The following is a 21,345-nucleotide window of genomic DNA, read 5'->3' as shown; positions in this document are numbered from 1 at the left end:
TATGGGCTTCAGCGGACTTTTTCAGCGTGCAGTCCGGCGTACTAAGTATTTCGGATTTTTCGAAATACTGTCCGTCGTACTCGCATTTTGGCGGACAATCTGGCTGTGTGTATGCCAGTCCGCCGTACTTTTTGAAATGGGCAGACTTTTCCCGCCCGGAGAAAAGTCCGCTCATTTCGAGCGGGTATCCAGGTAGGCGGGGCCCGCAAAGGAGACGTCGCTGGCCCCGCCGCCTGGTATGGACTTAAAGGGGAACCCCAACGCCGAAAAAATCGGCTCGGGGGTCCCCCCCAAGTCCACAACAGACCCTTGTCCGAGCACGCTACCCGGCCGGCCAGGAAAGGGGGGCGAGCGAGCGCCCCCCCCTCCTGAGCCGTACCAGGCCGCGTGCCCTCAACATGGGGGGGTGCATTGGGGAAGGGGGGGCCACGCGGCCCCCCACCCCAAAGCACCTTGTCCCCATGTTGATGAGGACAAGGGCCTCTTCCCGACAACCCTGGCCGTTGGTTGTCGGGGTCTGCGGGCGGGGGGCTTATCGGAATCCGGGAGCCCCCTTTAATAAGGGGGCCCCGGATACCGGCCCCCCACCCTATGTGAATGAGTATGAGGTACAATGTACCCCTACCCATTCACCTGTAAAATAAAAGTACAAAAAAAACCACAACACACGAGATAAAATACTTTATTGCACAGCTCCGGGGGTCTTCCGTCTTCGGGGGTCTTCTCGCCGGACTCCTCCGCTATCTTCTTGTAGCTCTTTTGCTAGCGGAGGAGTCCGGCTTTCTTCCTCGCCGCTGGCCTCTTCTCCCGACTTCGGGGGTCTTGTCCCCCTCTTCGGTTCTTCTGCCAGGCCACTGCGCCTTCTTATAGCTCTTTTACAGGCGGTGGCCCGGTCTTCTGTCGCCACCGCCTTCTGTTCTCCTTCTCCTTCTCCTTCTCCTTCTCCTTCTCCTTCTCCTTCTCCTCCTTCTCCTTCTCCTCCTTCTCCTTCTCCTCCTTCTCCTTCTTCTCCTTCTCCTCCTTCTCCTTCTCCTCCTTCTCCTTCTCCTCCTTCTCCTTCTCCTTCTACTTCTCCTTCTCCAGGAGATGTTGCCTCAACGATCTCTCCGGCCGGAATGCCAGGGACGCACTGCGCGGCTTGGTGACCCCGTCCCCTTACGATGTCATAGTCCCCATGTGACATCAACCCATGTGACCAACCCATGTGACATAAAGCCATGTGACACCACCCCTTGTCCCTATATAAGTGGCCGCGCAGTGCGTTCCTGGCATTCCGGCCGGAGAGATCGTTGAGGCAACATCTCCTGAAGAAGAAGAAGAACGGAAGGCGGCGGCGGCGACAGAAGACCGGGCCACCGCCTGTAAAAGAGCTAGAAGAAGGCGCAGTGGGCCGGCAGAAGAACCGAAGAGGGGGAAAAGACCCCCGAAGTCGGGAGAAGAGGCCGGCGGCGAGGAAGAAAGCTGGACTCCTCCGCTAGCAAAAGAGCTACAAGAAGATAGCGGAGGAGTCCGGCGAGAAGACCCCCGGAGCTGTGCAATAAAGTATTTTATCTCGTGTGTTGTGTTTTTTTTTGTACTTTTTATTTTACAGGTGAATGGGTAGGGGTATATTGTACCCCATACTCATTCACATAGGGTGGGGGGCCGGTATCCGGGGGCCCCCTTATTAAAGGGGGCTCCCGGATTCCGATAAGCCCCCCGCCCGCAGACCCCGACAACCCTGGCCGTTGGTGGCCCTTGTCCTCATCAACATGGCACCCCCCCATGTTGAGGGCACGCGGCCTGGTACGGTTTAGGAGGGGGGGGGGCGCTCGCTCGCCCCCCTTTCCTGGCCGGCCGGGTAGCGTGCTCGGACAAGGGTCTGTTGTGGACTTTGGGGGGGACCCCCACGCCGATTTTTTTCGGCGTTGGGGTTCCCCTTTAAGTCCATACCAGGCGGCGGGGTCAGCGACGTCTCCTTCGGGGCCCCGCCTACCTGGAGACGCGCTCGAAATTAGCGGACTTTCCTCCGCGTGTGTGGGCGAGTCCGTTCATTTCAAAAGTAGGGCGGATAGTATGGCGGACTTAGTACGCCGTATTAGTCCGCTCAAAAAGTGGTGTGTGTGGTCAAGTCCGTTCATTCGAAAGTATGACGGACTGTCCGTCGGATTGTATGACGGACTAAGTAGGCCATACAGTCCGCCCGTGTGTACGCGGCTTTAGATGTCAGCCAGGACGCCAGGTCATGGATAGAAAGAAAAGATCTAAGTGCTCACTGCTTAAGTATAAGACTACATTTTTGTGTTCAAACACAAACTACTCACATAAAGATGATAAAAACACAGCATGTAAAGCCGACAATCGTGTTATTTACGTAGGGCAGCAGTGGGTGATGTCATATATAGCTCCTCCCCCATACGCATTACGTTCAATCAGAACTTTGACGTCACTGGACTACTCCCCCCTTCCCTTCATTAGCACATGGAGGCACTTGGGGAAGGGGGAGGAGTCCAGTAACCTCAATGTACGTGACGTCACCGGATCTCTGACGGAACTCCCTGAAGACCCGGAAGCTGGCGGAGAGGTGAGTACCGATCTCAAGTATTTTGAGCAATCAAAAAAATTAATCGAGAAATAAATCTTTAATTTCCACAGCCCTACTTTAATGGCATCCAAGTCTTAGTCCGTAGTCCGTTTGCATATATAACAGCTTCAACTCTTCTAGGAAAGCTGTCCACAAGGTTTAGGAGTTTGTCTATGGCCGTGATGGTGAACCTTGGCACCCCAGGTGTTTTGGAACTACTGGGGGTGCCAAGGTTCGCCGTCACTGGTCTATGGGAATGTTTGGCCATTCTTCCAGAAACGCATTTGTGAGGTCAGGCACTGATGGATGAGAAGGACTGGCTCACAGTCTCCGCTCTAATTCATCCCAAAGATGTTCTATCTGGTTGAGGTCATTCAAGTTTCTCCACCCCAAACTTGCTTATCCATGTCTTTATGGACCTTGCTTTGTGCACTGGTGCGCATCCATGTTGGATCAAGAAGGGGCCATCCCAAAACTGATCTCCCAAAGTTGGGCGCATGAAATTGTCCAAAATGTTTTGGTACGCTGATGTCTTAAGAGTTCCCTTCACTGGAATGAAGGGGCCAAGCCCAACACCTGAAAAACAACCCCATTCCATAGTCCCCTCTCCACTAAATGATTTGGGCCAGTGCACAGTGGGGTCCCCCAGGGTTCTGTCCTGGGACCACTCCTATTTAATTTATTCATAAATGACCTGGAGGATGGGATAAACGGTTCAATGTCTGAATTTGCGGACGATACGAAGCTAAGCAGGGCAATAACTTCTGCGCAGGATGTGGAAACCTTGCAAGAAGATCTGAACAAATTATTGGGGTGGGCAACTACATGGCAAATGAGGTTTAATGTAAAATAATGCATTTGGGTGGCAAACATATGCAATCTACTCACTAGGGCAGTAATGGCGAACCTTGGCACCCCAGATGTTTTGGAACTACGTTTCCCATGATGCTCAGCTACACTGTAGAGTGCATGAGCATCATGGGAAATGTAATTCCACAACATCTGGGGTGCCAAGGTTCTCTATCACTGCACTAGGGGGAGAACCTCTGGGGGAATCTAGGATGGAAAAGGACCTGGGGGTCTAGTAGATAGCAGCAGCTTGGCATTGCATGCCATTACTGAGTCCAACAAAGCAAACAGAATATTGGCATGCATTAAAAAGGGGATCAACTCCAGAGATAAAACGATAATTCTCCTACTCTACAGGACTCTGATCCGGCCGCACATGGAGTTGGAACTGGAGAGAGTCCTGAGAAGGGCAACAAAACTAATAAAGGGTCTGGAGGACATTTAGTTATGAGCAAAGATTACGAGCTCTGAACTTATTCTCTCTGGAGAAGACGCTTGCGAGGGGGTATGATTTCATTGTACAAATACCATACTGGTGACCCCACAATAGGGACAAAACTTTTCCGCGAAAGGGAATTTAATAAGACACGTGGGCATTCACTAAAATGAGAAGAAAAGCCGTTTAACCTTAAACTGCGTAGAGGCTTCTTTACTGTAAGAGTGGTAAGGATGTGGAATTCTCTTCCACCGGCAGTTGTTTCAGCGGGGAGCATCGATAATTTAGAAAAACTATTAGATAAGCACCTGAAGGAACTCAACATACAGGGATGTACAATGTAGTAATAACCTAAAAATCACACACGTAGGTTGGACTTGTCTTTTTTTCAACCTCGCCTACTATGTAACTGTGTGTATGTGTATAAATGTGTGCGTGTGTATATGTACGTATGTTTATATAATATAGTGCATCCGGAAGGAAAGTAGTCACCAGCGCTTCACTTTTTCCACATTTTATGTTAGTCTTATTCCAAAATGGATTCAGTTCATTGTTTTCCTAAAAAAAAAAAAATCTACAAGCAATATCCTATAATAACAAGGTGAAAGAAGTTTGTTTGAAATCTTTGCACATTTATTTAAAATAAAAAAATAATCCTATGTACATAAGTATTCACAGCCTTTGCTCAATACTTTGAAGCACCGTTGGCACCAATTACAGCCTCAAATTCAAGTCTTTTTGAATATGATACTACAAGCTTGGCACACATATTTTTGGGCATTTTCTCCCGTTCCTCTCTGCAGGACCTCTCAAGCGCCATCAGGTTAGATGGGGAGTTTTGCTGCACAGCCATTTTCAGATCTATCCAAAGATGTTCAATCGGGTTCAAGTCTAGGTTCTGGCTGGGCCACTTAAGGACATTCACAGAATTGTCCCGTAGCCTCTTCTTTGTTATCTTGGCTGTGTGCTTAGGGTCGTTGTCCTGTTGGAAGATGAACCTTCACCCCAGTCTGAGGTCCAGAGCACTCTGGAGCAGGTTTTCATCAAGGATGTCTCTGTACATTGCTGCATTCATCTTTCCCTCGATCTAGACTAGTCTGCCAGTTCCTGCCGCTGAAAAACATCCCCACAGCATAATCCTGCCACCATCATGCTTCACTGTAGGGATAATATTGGCCAGGTGATGAGCAATGCCTGGTTACACCAGACATTTCGCTTGCCATTCAGGCCAAAGGGTTCAATCTTTGTTTCATCAGACAAGAGATTTTTATTTCTCATGGTCTGAGAGCCTTTCAGAAAACTCCAGGCAGGCTGTCATGTGCCTTTTACTGAGAAGTGGCTTCCATCTGGCCACTCTAACATACAGGCCTGATTGGTGCAGTGCTGCAGAGATGGTTATTATTCTAGAAGGTTCTCCTTTCTCCACAGAGACATGCTGGAGCTCTGTCAGAGTGACCACCTGGTCCTTGGTCACCTCCCTACCTAAGGCCCTTCTCACCCGATCGCTCAGTTTGGCCGGGCTGCCCACTCTAGGAAGAGTTCTGGTGGTTCCAAACGTCTTCCTTTTTCAGATCGTTTTGGCCACTGTGCTCATTGGAACATTCAATGCTGCAGAAATGTTTTCTATACCCTTCCCCAGATCTGTGCCTCGATACAATCCTGTCTCGGAGGTCTACAGACAATTCCTTGGACTTCATGGCTTGGTTTGTGCTCTGACATGCACTGTTAACTGTGGGACCTTATATAGACAGGTGTGTACCTTTCCAAATAATGTCCAATCAACTGAATTTACCACAGGGGGGCTCAATCAAATTGTAGAAACATCTCAAGGATGACCAGTGGAAACAGGATGCACCTGAGTGTCGTAGCAAAGGCTGTGAATACTTATGTACATTTTTTTTGTTTATTTTTAAGAAATGTGCAAAGATTTCCAACAAACTTTTTTCATGTTGTCATTATATGGTATTGTTTGTAGAATTTTGAGGAAAATAATGAATTTAATAAATTTGGAATAAAGCTGTAATGCAACAAAATGTGGAAAAAAGTGAAGCGCTGTGAGCACTTTCCGAATGTATGTATGTGTGTGTGTGTGTATATATATATATGTGTGTGTGTGTGTGTATATATATATATATATATATATATATATATACACACACACACACACACACACACACACACACACACACACACACACATATATATATTATATACTGCATTTATCGGCGTATAACACACACTTTTTTCCCCTTAAAATCAGGGGAAAATTGAGGGTGTGTGTTATAAGCCGATCCCCCGCCATTCCTAACCTTCACTGCCGCTCTCAGAAAGCCGCAGAAAACGGCCAAAAATAGGCGCGAAGGGGCGAAAATAGCCAAAAACTGAAGAAAATAACCGAAAGCCGACAAGAACGTCCGAAAACGAGCGCCGCCGAGATACACAGGACATCCGCTCTGTATCTCGGCGGCCCCATTTTTAAAATGGCAAAGACACTGACAAGCCTGCAAATAACTGACAAGGCTGCAATGCAAGGCTGCAAATGACACTGACAAGGCTGCATTGATGGGCATTTAAATGTAAGTTTTTTTCCTTAAACTTCCCTCCTAAAAGTTTTTTTCTTTTAAATTCCCTCCTAAACTTATACACCGATAAATAAGGTATACACATACATACATATATATAATGTATGTGTGTGTGTGTGTATATGTGTGTGTGTGTGTGTGTGTGTGTGTGTGTGTGTGTATATATAGATATAGATATAGATATAGATATAGATATAGATATGCATGTATGTATGTGTGTATATAGATATAGATATGTATGTATGTGTGTGTGTGTGTGTGTGTGTGTGTGTGTATATATATATATATATATTCTCAGGGCTCGACAAACCCCGGGCGCCAGGTCGCATTTGCGACTAGAATTAGCGACCTGGGGCGGCACAGCTGGGGTTATCCTGTCTCTGTGCACCCCTCCGGCGTGATCGCGCTGGGCCACGCCGCCGCTGGCTCTGCGGTCCTATGCTTCCTTCTGAAATCTGGCACCCTCTTGTGGTGGCCGTTGGTATGACAACCAGCAATGCTAATGGAGCTTCCCCTGCCTGTTTTCACTGCCTGCCCATCTCCTTCCCTTTACTTAGAACCCCTAAACATTATATATATTTTTTATTCTAACACCCTAGAGAATAAAATGGCGGTCATTGCAATACTGTCTGTCACATCGTATTTGCGCAGCGGACTTACAAGCGCACTTTTTTGGGGAATTTTTTGTTATTTAATAAAAAAATAAGACAACAATAAAGTTAGCCCAATTTTTTTGTATATTGTGAAAGATAATGTTACACTGAGTAAGTTGATACCCAACATGTCACACTTCAAAATTGCGTCCGCTCGTGGAATGGCGACAAACTTTTACCCTTTAAAATCTCCATAGGCTACGTTTAAAAAATTCTACAGGTTGCATGTTTTGAGTTGCAGAGGAGCGTCTAGGGCTAGAATTATTGATCTCGCTCTACCGATCGCAGATGCATGGTTTGAACACCGTTTTCATATGCTACTCACGTATGCGTTCGCTTCTGCACGTGAGCTTGGCGGGACAAGGCGCATTTAAAATGATTATTTTTCTTATTTATTTTAACTTTTATTTTTCATTGTTCTTTAAAAAAAAATTGGCACTTTTTTATTCTTATTACAAGGAATGTAAAAATCCCTTGTAATAGAAAAAAAACCATGACAGGTCCTCTTAAATATGAGATCTGGGGTCAGAGAGACCTCAGATCTCATATTTACACTAAAATGCAATTTAAAAAAAAATTGTCAAGCCCTGATATATATCATATGTGTGTGTATGTGTGTGATATATATATATATGTGTGTGTGTGTGTGTGTGCAGTAAGCAACACGCACAGTTAATACTTACCTCTCCCTGCATTTCTCTTTAAAAAAAATGTGGAGCTGTGCGTTTTTTTTTTTTTTTTTTTTTGGTTGAAATAAAAAAATGCCGTTTGAGTCACTGATTAGTCCATGACAACTGTTGCTGCTGTTATCAGTTATGAAGATGTCATATGTGTCCAATGTGTGAGTTTTTGCACACAATCACACTGAGCATCTTTCGTGCACCTAGGGAGGCCGGGTAATATCTGTTGCCTGGAAACAGGCCGTGGAGCATTTCACTCCTTCTATAGAGAAATGCCTTGTGAGATGTGATTTTCAGACTTTTGCACAGACACTACTTTGTTAAAGAACTGTTTGTCCTTTTTTTTTTTTTTTTTTTGCTAGATGCAAAGGTGATGATTTACTAAGAGTGCAAAATGTGGTGGAGCTCTGCATGGTAGCCAATCCGCTTCTAACTCCAGCTTGTTTAATTAAGCTTTGGCAAAAAAAAACTAGAAGTTGCTTGGTTACTATACAGAGCTGCACCAGATTTTTCACACTCCAGCTTTAGTAGGTCAACCCCAAAGTGTCACAATGGAGTGCCTGACACGTGTCCATGGCCCTGGAGCTAAAAAAGAGCGTTTTAGCTGCAGTGGTTTATTGCACACAAATGCTCAGTGAAGCACATTATGTGCTTGTATGCTGCAGACCACAGTAGTGAGAACATGGGCTGCAGGGTCTGTACTGTGCCCATCATGATTTCTGATCTCTTTTGTTAATGGTGTCAGTCACTCAGAGTACTAAGAAAATGCTGCTGATAAGCCAGTACAACTGGCCCTGTTGGACCGGGCCCGGCCAGCAAGGGAGCCCGGGCAATCTGAGCAAAAAAAAAAAAAAAATATTTCTCCAGCCAGAAACCCCCATCTGACCACCAGAGAGCTGAGGAGTGGAAGGCATAGCAGCTCTGAGGCTGGGGAGGAGGAGGGGAACACTTTCCGGATGATAAGAGAACTCAGGGCAGGGGTTGGCTTCAGTTCACAGCACAGACAGCAAGTAGCATGCATGTGTGACTTGCTCACTATACACTTGGATCTCTTCTCATGTCCCTTGTGTCAGTGAGGAGAACAGCACTGCGGAAGCCTCGCCTACATTGCTATCTACATAGTTTTGCCTTCCAGCAGGATATCTGACTGCTAATTCTCCCAAATGTAGCTAGAAAACAATTGGTCTGCTGCTCTGTCATTGAGCTGCACCTGCCTCCTCCTGACTTCCAGGCTGTGCGGGAAATACAATATGCAGCCTGGAGATTTAAATGTCTGCTGGAGCAAGCGTGTTAAGAGCCAGTGGCCTCTCGTCATGGTTGGTGAACATGTGTGCAGTGAGGGAATATGTGTGCAATGATGACACGTGCACATGGGGGTAAAGTGATGCAACATGTGTGCAGATGTGTACTGTACTTCATATAATGGGGGGAGCCTGTGTGTCCTGAGCGGGGACAGTCTACTCATACTGGGTGACCCCCTGTAATGTCATGTTGCTGGGGGAGATGTAACTCCTTATATTGAGAGACCCCTGTCTCCCCAAACGAAGGGAGGATGGCGAAGGTATCGAACTTATTCTTCTGCTCGGTTTTCACAAGGGAATCGGGGGGCTTCAGTAACCAAAACTGCAGCGTTTATCCTCATGACACATCACCGGAAGCACCTCCATGGTTAAAAGGACAGAATTAAAATTAGATTTGGGAAACTCAACATTAATAAATCACTGTGACCAAATGATTTGCGTCTGAGGGTACTTGGGAACTCAGTCACGTAATTGCCAGACCATTGTTCCTATTTTTTACTGACAGACTACTGACTGGAATGTTACCAGCTGATTGGAGAAAAGCCAATGTAGCACCAATATTTAAAAAGGGCCCAAAATAAATCCCTGGGATTTACAGACCAGTTAGCCTAACATAGTATGCAAGCTCTTGGAGGGGATAAGGGATATACAAGATTTTAGTAATGAGAATGGTATCATTAGCAGTAATCTGCATGGATTCATGAAGAATCGTTCTTACCAAACCAATCTATTAACCTTCTAAGAGAAGGTGAGCTGCCATCTAAATAAAGGGAGGCCCATAGACGTGGTGTATCTGAATTTTGCAAAAGCATTTGACACCATTCCCCATAAACGTTTACTGTACAAAACAAGGTCAGTTGGCATGGACCATAGGGTGAGTACAAGGGTGAGTCCAGAGGGTGGTAATAAATGGGGAGTACTTGGAATGGTCAGGGGTGGGCAGTGGGGTCCCCCAGGGTTCTGTTCTGAGACCAATCCTATTTAATGAATTTAGTTCATAAACGACCTGGAGGATGGGGTAAACAGTTCAATCTCTGTATTTGCAGACGATACTAAGCTAAGCAGGGCATTAACTTCTCCGCAGGCTGTGGAAACCTTGAAAAAAGGTCTGAACAAATTAATGGGAAGGGCAACTACATGGCAAATCAGGTTCAATGTAGTAGAATGTAAAATAATGCATTTGGGTGGCAAAAATAGGAATGCAATCTATACACTGGTGGAATCTAGGATGGAAAAGGACCTGGGGGTCTTAGCAGATGATAGGATCAGCAATGGCATGCAATGCCAAGCAGCTGTTAACAAAGCAAACAGAATTTTGCCATGCTTTAAAAAGGGGATCAACTCCAGAGATAAAACGATAATTCTCCCGCTCTTCAAGACTCTGGTCCGGCCGCACCTAGAGTATGCTATCCAGTTCTGGGCACCAGTCCTCAGGAAGGATGTACTGGAAATGGAGCGAGTACAAAGAAGGGCAACCAAGCTGATAGTGTCTGGAGGATATTAGTTATGAGGAAAGGTTGCAAGCACTGAACTTATTCTCTCTGGAGAAGAGACACTTGAGAGGGGATATAATTTCAATATACAAATAACATACTGGTGACCCAGTAAACTTTTTCGCAAAAGGGAATTTAACAAGACACGTGGCCACTCATTGAAATTAGAAAAAAATAAGTTTAACCTAAAACTACGTAGAGGGTTCTTTACTGTAAGAGCGGCAAGAATGTGGAATTCAGTTCCACAGGTGGTGGTCTCAGCGAAGGGGTATTGATAGTTTCAAGATTAGATAAGCACCTGAACGACTGCAACATACAGGGATATACAATGTGTAATACTGACATATCACACACACAGGTTGGACTTGATGGACTTGTGTCTTTTTTTTTTTTTTCAACCTCCCCTACTATGTAACTGAGTACAGGAGGCTTAACATTAAATCAACAGGGTTTACAGATGTGTTAAGTATGCTTGAAAAGATCGTATGGTGTCTTTTTAATGAATTCCATTAATTATCACTCAGCCTGTCATAAATCATTATTTGTTTGCCACATTTTATTAAAACAGATGATTTTACTTTTTCTTTTTTCAGTGATAAAATCCAGTCCATCTCCTATGCACACCATTCCAGGCAGCTCATCTCCTGCAGCGCGGATGGCAGTATTGTCGTCTGGAACATGGATATTGAAAGACAGGAGGTTTGTTGCCTGATTTATTCTTTTCAGTCTGGTATTTTTGTTAGTCTTAGTTTGGTGATCTACACCTAAAGACTTGTCTTCTTTTAAAAGTGTACCTGGACCAGAGTTTCTAAGTTATGATGTTGTGGGGTAATAACGGGACAAAGCATGTATCACTTGGCCCCGGTTTACACCAAATCCGACTTTGAAATTGTGAAACTTCATTTGAAATTAAACAATTTCATAGCCATGTCAGTGCCACTTCTGGTGTAACTTGGCTGACATCTGTGCGGCTTTTTTCGAATTGGTGGTCGGCGTTGTACCAATTTGAACAGTTCTATTGCTGACACTTGTCTTGTGATTTGTCAAGTCGCACCGGCATGAACGGGGGCTTTCTTTGGAGAGCCAGGAAAGTAAAGCCAGCTGTACATGGAACAAAATTCAGCAGGAAGCAGCCGAATTTCGATCCATGTTTGGGCACCCTGGTTGTACTGAAGTTGATCTACCAATTGACTTCTCTACAACCAGCCTGTCTGGTTTTTCCCAATCGATCAGTGCCACCGGCTATAGCTGGCAGCACTGATTAGTGTGTTCTGATGGCGGGGAAGTCTGTCCGCTGTCAGAACACAATACGCACAGCAGGAGTTATTCTTCTATCCACTTCAAACGTGGTGGGGAATCAGATTTTATTTATTTATTTTTATTTTTTCAACCTGCTGGTTGAACGAAATTTTTTTTTTTTTTTTAATGTATGGGCTCCTGAAGAATTAGACTCCAGTACACAACATGCAAATTTTCCCACAGTTGATAAAACAAAAAAATAAAAAAACCTCCCTGGCAGCTGACATTGGCAGCATTATTCCACCCCACACCCAGCACAGCTCCTGTGCTCTGTCTATACAAAGGTAAAGTAATGTATAGCTGTCAGTGTTTGTATGCGCTGACTACACAGATCACTGCTTCTCATCAGCCCCACAGTCCATCAAAAGCCAGTATGGCAGTTCCTATAGGCAGTTTTTGCACTCCTGTTTGGGGTCATTGCTTCTACCGAGCCTCCAACCTACATACAAAAGCTCACCCAGTAAATGAATGCCATTTGTGTCCAAGTTTTATATGGAAAAATCTAATTTTAGTTTTACTTTAAATATCTCCTCCTAGAAAAGATGGAATTATGTCTGCATGAAATGGAAGGGATTTAATTCATATAATCTGACGTGTTTTGTATTATGGTATTTACTTTAATTAAAAAGTAAAATTTTGTTTATTATCAGGAACTTTAGAATAGGTATAATTACCTGGATGTTTATTATATTATCTGTTTTGTTTCCTTTTCCTGACTTATATCTGCTGCTAATGCAAATATGATGGTGTTGGATTCAGTATTATCTCTCTGTGGGGTTCTAATTCCTAGATTGTACAGTGAATTCATTTATTTTGTGCAGTACAAATGTTTTGAACATAAAGCAGGTGCTCCTAAAATTACATAAATCCATTAAGGCACGTTGCCACCTTTTTCCTTACAGTAGGAGCGACTGAAAATGTCCGTTCCAACACCCTCCATTAAATAATGTGCATTGACATTACAAATTACATCCATGTGTATTATTAGTCCTTTTATGTCTGAGATGTCTGTCTCCAGTCCTGATTTTTGCTGAACAGAGTATGCTCTAGCAGGGAGTTCTACGTCCAGCACACACCCATTGGTCCTTACCCTGTATCCCACCTTCCACACACCCATTGGTCCTTACCCTGTATCCCACCTTCCACACACCCATTGGTCCTTACCCTGTATCCCACCTTCCACACACCCATTGGTCCTTACCCTGTATCCCACCTTCCACACACCCATTGGTCCTTACCCTGTATCCCACCTTCCACACACCCATTGGTCCTTACCCTGTATCCCACCTTTCCACTGTATCCCACAATTGGGACATGCATTGTTTTATCCCAGGTATTACACCCTCAGAACACATATTTGTCTTCCATATTGCTCCCATCTCCAGCACACCTAGTGGTCTTTCTCCTGTGTCCCACCTCAAGCTCACACATTGACTCACTGGTATCCCACCTCCAGCACACACATTGCTCTTCCCTGTATCCCACCCCTGGGAAAACACACACTGCTCTTCCCTGTATCCCATCCCTGGCACACACATTGCTCTCTCCCCTGTACCTGTATACCACCCCCGGCACACACATTTCTCTCTCCCCTGTATCTCACTCCTGGCACACACATTGTTCTCTCCCCTCAATACCACTCCTGGCACACACATTGCTCTCTCCCCTCAATACCACTCCTGGCACACACATTGCTCTCTCCCCTCAATACCACTCCTGGCATACACATTGCTCTCTCCCCTCAATACCACTCCTGGCACACACATTGCTCTCTCCCCTCAATACCACTCCTGGCATACACATTGCTCTCTCCCCTCAATACCACTCCTGGCACACACATTGCTCTCTCCCCTCAATACCACTCCTGGCACACACATTGCTCTCTCCCCTCAATACCACTCCTGGCATACACATTGCTCTCTCCCCTCAATACCACTCCTGGCACACACATTGCTCTCTCCCCTCAATACCACTCCTGGCATACACATTGCTCTCTCCCCTCAATACCACTCCTGGCACACACATTGCTCTCTCCCCTCAATACCACTCCTGGCACACACATTGCTCTCTCCCCTCAATACCACTCCTGGCACACACATTACTCTCTCCCCTGTATCCCACCCATGTTGTAAACCCTTACATATACTCAGTGAAGTGACTGGCCTCAGGTGATGAAACGAACACAGGGATGAAACAAATCATACTACTTAAGTTGTACCCATTAATCTGCAGTCTTCTCTTCTCTTCTCTGCATCTGTTCAAAGTCCAGAATTTATAAAGCGTGTCTGAGAATTCAGAAAAAGGGACCAGAGAGCTGAAGTCTCATTCTGCAGCGCGCAGTGAAGAGAACTCTGAAAGTTGATTGGAGGCAAGGGACACTCCCCTCTTCACACAGCACACAGGAACAGAGCTCAAATTCAAATAAAACATACCCCATTTTGTCGCATTCCACTCCTGCGATGTGTTGGTGTACTGTGAGGAATGGAAGGCAGATGCCCCCCTACAGAATAGATGTCATCGGAGATTCTGCCACACTTGGTTGGAGTATGTAGTATAATACAGATAATGACAAAAAAAAAGTCAAAAGGCTATGTCTTTTTTTTTTTTTTTTTTCCGTTCAGCGATTTGAACAAAAGAAAAAAAGACTCCGTCACCAATGTCCACTCTCCCCCTGATCAATTGTACTCTAATGGTGGGGAGACTTTCCTGCCATCAGAGTACACTGATCATTGCTGCCAGCTATAGTGGGTGGTGACAATCAAGCAGGGAAAATCTGAAACTTTACTTGTCTGCTGGAAATTTTGAGATAAATGTGACAACAGATCACAGAATTTCTTCTACTGGAAATGATCTTAAGAATTGTTATTGATGTGTTCCAATCTCTTTCTCACAAATGAACTTTGACAACTTTAGTTATCCATTGTAGAACTAAAGCCAAAACTTTTTTTCTTTTTCGTTTTGGGTAGAGTGTATAAGGGTTATAACCCACCCCAGAATATTTTTTGCCCTCTGTACCATTGGGGAGATCTCCCTTCACTTCCTGCTGTTCCATAGCCAAAACAGGAAGTGAGAATAAATCCTTCCAAAGTGAGGAAATCCCTAGTTGTCCGTAAAAAAGGTAAACGGGACAAATTGGATTACTTCCCCCCCCAAGAGGGACACAGGCAGTAGTGAAAACCTTTCTACTCTGTCCAAAAAAAAAAAAAAAAAAGTTTTGTTATACCTTTAAAGGTGTCTTGTTTATAAAAAAAAAAACAAAAAAAAAAAACACCATACTTACCTCCTCTGTGCAAGGGTTTTGCATAGAGTGGCCCTGATCCTCCTCTTCTGGTGTCCCTCCCCAGTGCTCCTGGCTCCTACTCTTCTCGAGTGCTCCGGCGTAGAAACGCTTTCCCTGGGGCCAATAGTGCGGGGGCGCTTCCGCGTCCTGCTGCGTCCATTGATACAGAGAAAGAAAAGTGAAAGGTCTAGTCTCCCCAGTAACACGCTTCTTTCCCTGCCGCCGTCTTGGAACAGCACACCTGTAGCCATGGTCAAGCTCAGTGGTGAGTATGGGGACCCATGACACCTCCTACCCTGTGTCTTTATAATCATATTGCCAAATATATACTTGTTCATCCTAGGTGCATTGTTACGCACATCCACCCCTGAAGCGTGAGCTGGATCTCATGAAACTAGTGGGGTAGTATGATGCCTGTGTACTATGATCACTATTTATGTACCAATATTCCTGGTTTATGTATCTTTTTTAAATTGGCAACTGTTGGTGATATCTATGCTTGTAAACAATTTTACTTGAATAAACCATATACTGTATTTACTACTGTCATGTTCACTGGTGGAAATGGTACCCACTTCATTTAAGTCAAGTCCCGGGGCAAATCCTTAATTTTGCTATTGATACAGCAGCACTCTGCCCCACCCTCCGATTCCCGTGTCATTGGATTTGATTGACAGCAGCGGAAGCTAATGGCTCCTGCTGCTATCAATATTTCCAATGAGGACCCGAGACACCGGCTGGAACTGACTGGTGTGCTCGTTCCCATCCCTGTAATGACCAGGTTCAGGTAAGTAAAAGGGGGACTCTGGGGGGCAACTGCAGCATTGGAAGTGTTTCACCTTGATGCGTAGAATGCATTAGGGTGAAAAACTACGAGGGTTTACAACACCTTTAATGCCATATTGTGCCTGCATTTTATGAATGGAACATGAAATGCAGGCACAATATGCTGTTAAAGTGTAACAAACTTTTTCTATGGATGGCAGTCTGCATAATGCTGCAGAGAGCACTATGAAAGCTGGAGAGGCCAATCACATGCCTTTAAAGAGTCATGTGACCAGTATTTTTTTTTCCCCCCAGAGCTCTGAAGCTAGTGAAATAGTGTGCACATCTGTGCTTTTTAAGTGTCCTTTTGTTTTTTAACCCCTTCATGCCGGTGGTACGGATATATGCGGCCTCTCGGGGGTGGGCCTTAGCGACACGTGGCTGTATATGTGCGTACCAGAATGTAAACCGCTGTGCCAAGAGCGCACTCCCGCCACAGTTGTCGGCAGTTTACAAAAAGCTTTCGATCTCTACTTGCGATCAGGAGCTTTTCGATCATGTGACAGCCAATCACGGGGTCACATGATCAGAAACCCCCTGCCTCCCGGTATCTTAAAGGGTCTGGAGGCGCCGGCGTTAGAAAGTTAGGGTGAACTCCAGGCAAACCACCAAATCCACCAATGAAATACATATGAGACCTATTCTTTTTTGCCAAATGAGTTGTGTTTCCACAGCTCTGTCACGCAGCAGAGCCCTGCCTAGCAGGGAAGGGGACCTGTTTTTGTCGCTGCAGTTTCACTTACATTTACAGGACTCCTACAAAACTCCATCCTCTAACTCAGGGGTGTCCAACTCAATTTCATTGAGTTGGACTTGTCAGCATTATGGTTTCCCTCAAAGGGCCAGTTGTATCTGCCATGGTGTTCTGTCTAAACAGTCTCCAATAAAGTCTCTTGTGGATGATACCAGCGGTGTGACCCTCCATTTCAACTGGCATTGAATTTTATGTCCAGAACACCCCCCTACCCTTACATATGTCAAGAGCCCCCCCACAAGCAGATGTCAAGAATCCCTTACATCACAGTGCACCCCCTTTACCGTTTGTTTCTGCTGGGACAAAGCTGGAGACTGTGCTGGGAAGCATAAAATGCAGGGTCTGGAGGAAGACCAATGCTGAGACCAGGGGAGGTGGACATGAGGGGGGTGCTGTGGCTGCACAGAGAGGTGCAGTATCTGTAGGAGGAGTTTTGCCCTATCTGCTTCCGACCCCTCGGATGGGGGGCAGAGACGAGCGCCTCTGTGGCTGCATGGACAAGCGGAGGAGTTCTGTCTCCTCTTGTGACAAGATGGGGGCAGAGACGAGGGGGGTGCTGCAACTGCAGGAGAGGTTGCGAGGGGCACATGAAATGGCCTGGTGGGCTGGATTCGGCCCGCAGGCCTTGTGTTTGGCACATGTGCGCTAACTGGACAGTTAAAAGAGAAGCAGCACACTGATGAACTAATCTTTTGTTGCTCTGCTCACTCCTCCTTTCAGCATGCTCCTGGCACTACACCACCTCAGTGTTCATTTTGATTTAGTTTTAGTCAGTCTCTTGACTAAAATGCCATTTTAGGTTTAGTCATATTTTAGTAATTTGGTTGTAGTTTGCCATATTTTAGTGGCTGAAAATGGTGTTAATTTTGTGAATGAAATTAACACTGCACTACACCTAACTGACTCTTTGTGCTTCTCTCTCCCCCTCTCTTAGCTCTACTGCAGGGGTCGGCAACCTATGTCCTGCGGGCCGCACCTGGCCAGTTGCCACTAAATGTCTGCCCCATCAATGAATGTGATGAATTCACATGTACCAGGCCTACAGACTTTTTAACCCTTTCACTCCGATTGCATGCAAATATGCGACCTCCGCTTGAGGGGGTTTTACCGGGATGATGCCTGCAGCTGCACACATCAGCCCTGTACCGTTTTTTCAGAGCCGGTGGTTGGTTTTCTTGGGATAACAACTAGGGATGCACCGAATGGGTTTTTTGGTGCCGAAACCGATACCGAAAATGAAAAATACACTAGGCCGAAAACCGATGCCGAAACAGCACCGATACCGAAAATGACTGTTTTTAAAAAATATGTTTATACAGGAGGTGGTCAGAGACTGGGGACATGGTACAGGAGGTGGTCAGAGACTGGGGACATGGTACAGGAGGTGGTCAGAGACTGGGGACATGGTACAGGAGGTGGTCAGAGACTGGGGACATGGTACAGGAGGTGGTCAGAGACTGGGGACATGGTACAGGAGGTGGTCAGAGACTGGGGACATGGTACAGGAGGTGGTCAGAAACTGGGGACATGGTACAGGAGGTGATCAGACTGGGGACATGGTACAGGAGGTGGTCAGAGACTGGGGACATGGTACAGGAGGTGGTCAGAGACTGGGGACATGGTACAGGAGGTGGTCAGAGACTGGGGACATGGTACAGGAGGTGGTCAGAGACTGGGGACACGGTACAGGAGGTGGTCAGAGACTGGGGACACGGTACAGGAGATGGTCAGAGACTGGGGACACGGTACAGGAGGTGGTCAGAGACTGGGGACACGGTACAGGAGATGGTCAGAGACTGGGGACACGGTACAGGAGATGGTCAGAGACTGGGGACACGGTACAGGAGATGGTCAGAGACTGGGGACACGGTACAGGAGATGGTCAGAGACTGGGGACACGGTACAGGAGATGGTCAGAGACTGGGGACACGGTACAGGAGATGGTCAGAGACTGGGGACACGGTACAGGAGATGGTCAGAGACTGGGGACACGGTACAGGAGATGGTCAGAGACTGGGGACACGGTACAGGAGATGGTCAGAGACTGGGGACACGGTACAGGAGGCATCCCCCATTGCAGCCAGTGTGCCCCATTGCAGCCAATTGCAGCCAGTGTGCCCCATTGCAGCCAATTGCAGCCAGTGTGCCCCATTGCAGCCAATTGCAGCCAGTGTGCCCCATTGCAGCCAGTGTGCCCCATTGCAGCCAATTGTAGACAGTGTACCCCATTGCAGCCAATTGCAGCCAGTGTGTCCCATTGCAGCCTGTGTGCCATTTTGCAGCCAGCCTGTGCACTGTGTGCAGGGAAGAGAGCCGCCTCCGCCGCCTGTTTGATCACAGCGCCGGGAACATCACAGCTTTCATTTCAATAGCTGTGTGTTCCCGGCCGCGCGCCGTCACACGCAGCCCCTCCCCCTTGTCCGGGCACTTTGATAGACAGATCATCCGTCCAATCCTGCAGATGATCTGTCTATCTAAGTGCCCGGACGAGGGGTGAGGGGCTGTGTGTGACGGCGCGCGGCCGGGAACACACAGCTATTGAAATGAAAGCTGTGATGTTTCCGGCGCTGTGATCAAACAGGCGGCGGAGGCGGCTCTCCTGCGCTATACACCCCCCATGATGGGCATCACCAGGGGCGGGGGGTGGAGCCCCGCCCCCCACCCAGGCCACGCCCCATTTTCGGCTCCATTATCGGCCGTTTTTCTCTTTCGGCAAATTGCAGAAAAGGGCATTTTCGGCCGATATGTTTCGGCGGCCGAAATTTCGGTGCATCACTAATAACAACTGTTGTGCCTAAGAAACCGGCTCGCCCAGGCTCTCCTGTCCAACCGTGAGGCCCGATCGACCAGCCAACTGGCCCAGGGGCCCGAACAAAACTGGCTTCAATCGGGTCTCAGTCTAGTAACCCAGAAGCAAGATCATGACTTAAAGGTGCCAAATTTAAAAAAATTACAGTATTCGGAACAGCCAAACTTGGCGTTTTGATTTATTTTAAGTGCAAAGGAGGGACAGTGTAAAAATAAAAAAAAATAATACATTTTTTTTTAAAGCGCTCCATCCCTCTGTGCTTACACAGCTGGGGTGGTGGGGACTGTGTAATATGCAGGGTGGGCTGTGTAACGTGAAGGAGTCCAAAAGTTCTCTGGGCTGTGTAATGTGAAGGGGTCCAGAGGTGCTGGGGCTGTGTAATGTGAAGGGGTCCAGAGGTGCTGGGGCTGTGTAATGTTATCTTAATTTATTAGCAGGTGAATGCGGCCCTCCATGCATTCACATACATTGAATCCAGCCCTTAAAGTGGATGTAAACCCGAGTCATGAAATTTGAGCTGGGCACGTAGATTTGCAGTGTTTTCTTATGTCTCATAAAAGTACCCTGGGTTTTATTTACTAAAACTGGAGAGTGCAAAATCTGGTGCACTTCTGCATATAAACCAATCAACTTCTAAGTTTTTATTGCCAAAGCCTAATTGAACAAGCTGAAGTTAAAAGCTGATTGGCTACCATTCACAGCTGCACCTGTTTTAGCAAATCAACCCTTATGTCCCCTAGCTGTCTCCTGCTCCATTCTTCTATTATCAGCCTGATAACTTTTGAAAAGTTCTCCATCAACTGAGATAAAAGCAGCCTGAGTTTTGTTTTGGGCAGGATGCTATAAATAGATTAGCAGAAAGCTGAACTATTCAAAAATGGTTCTGAAAATCTCTACCTATGAGCAGAGGGGGTGTGTGCCTTTCCTCCAATCAGCTGTCTTGGCTGTATGGCCAGGCTTCACTGCAGTGCTGAATAAGAATAGAAAATCTCCTTACAGGATCTGAACTTTCTAAAGAATATATAAAGCTGAAGACAGCAGATATACTTGTGTAAGGAGATTTGTTTCATCTCTGTATCATCTGAGGCTGTTCACTTCACTGGGTATATTTGAGGCTTTACATCCCACTTTAAGTGGAAAAAGGTTTCTGACCCATTGCTCTACTGTAAAGTCGATACAAAGTCAAATTTAGGCACCTAAACTGCTTGTAATAAAAAAACTTACATTTAATGATGTATTAATAATTAGATAGCTGCATTCATAAAGTTCAGCTTTGACGCTGCAGTAGGGACTGAATTGCTGGTTTATAAAGGGGCCCTTAGGATTGTCAATACCTTTGTGGATTTCTGTAATTACAAATCCCCATTAGACTATGTGTAAGGCTTTGTTTATTTTCTGTTTGTACCAATGACATCCTCATAATGGTGCTTTTATGTTCTCTCCTCCAGTCCCTTTTGCACAGTAAATGTGCTTTCACAATTCAGAGAATTTATTGCAGAACAAAGATGAGCTCAGACACGGGCTGCCTGTTGCCAGAGATTTGTATATTGTTCGGTGACCGAGCAGAAAGAAATACTTCACATAGGCCAGCTGGGTGCGAAGAACTTATTTTTTCATTTTTAATATGTCATTCATAATGAAGGCAGAAGAAGGTATAAACATTTAAGGAAGGGAATTCTAGTAAGGCTAGGGTGTAATCTGCATTGCCATTACATCCATGGACCTACTGAGCAATACTCCTTAGGTCTTGTGACCCACACGCCTTTCTGTATCCTGTCCATCACATGATTTCCCATAGACCTCGTTATTTGATGCAAAGCT

At 46.0% G+C, this 21,345-nt stretch overlaps 1 protein-coding gene across 2 annotated transcripts in view; it reads left to right on the top strand.

The window, feature by feature from the left end:
* WDFY2 (WD repeat and FYVE domain containing 2) overlaps positions 1–21,345 on the top strand; it is a 151,406-nt gene that overhangs the window by 107,127 nt on the left and 22,934 nt on the right. For both annotated transcript variants that reach the window (XM_077484227.1, XM_077484228.1), the window contains exon 8: positions 11,151–11,256. In XM_077484227.1, coding sequence (XP_077340353.1) covers positions 11,151–11,256 — 106 coding nt within the window. The remainder of the gene's footprint in view (positions 1–11,150; positions 11,257–21,345) is intronic.

The sequence above is a fragment of the Lithobates pipiens genome, unplaced genomic scaffold (genome assembly GCF_037356315.1).
Source record: "Lithobates pipiens isolate NorthernLeopardFrog02 unplaced genomic scaffold, aLitPip1_a1.2 Scaffold_16, whole genome shotgun sequence".
Classification (NCBI taxonomy): Eukaryota; Metazoa; Chordata; class Amphibia; order Anura; family Ranidae; genus Lithobates; species Lithobates pipiens.
This window is presented reverse-complemented; position numbering and strand designations above follow the sequence as displayed.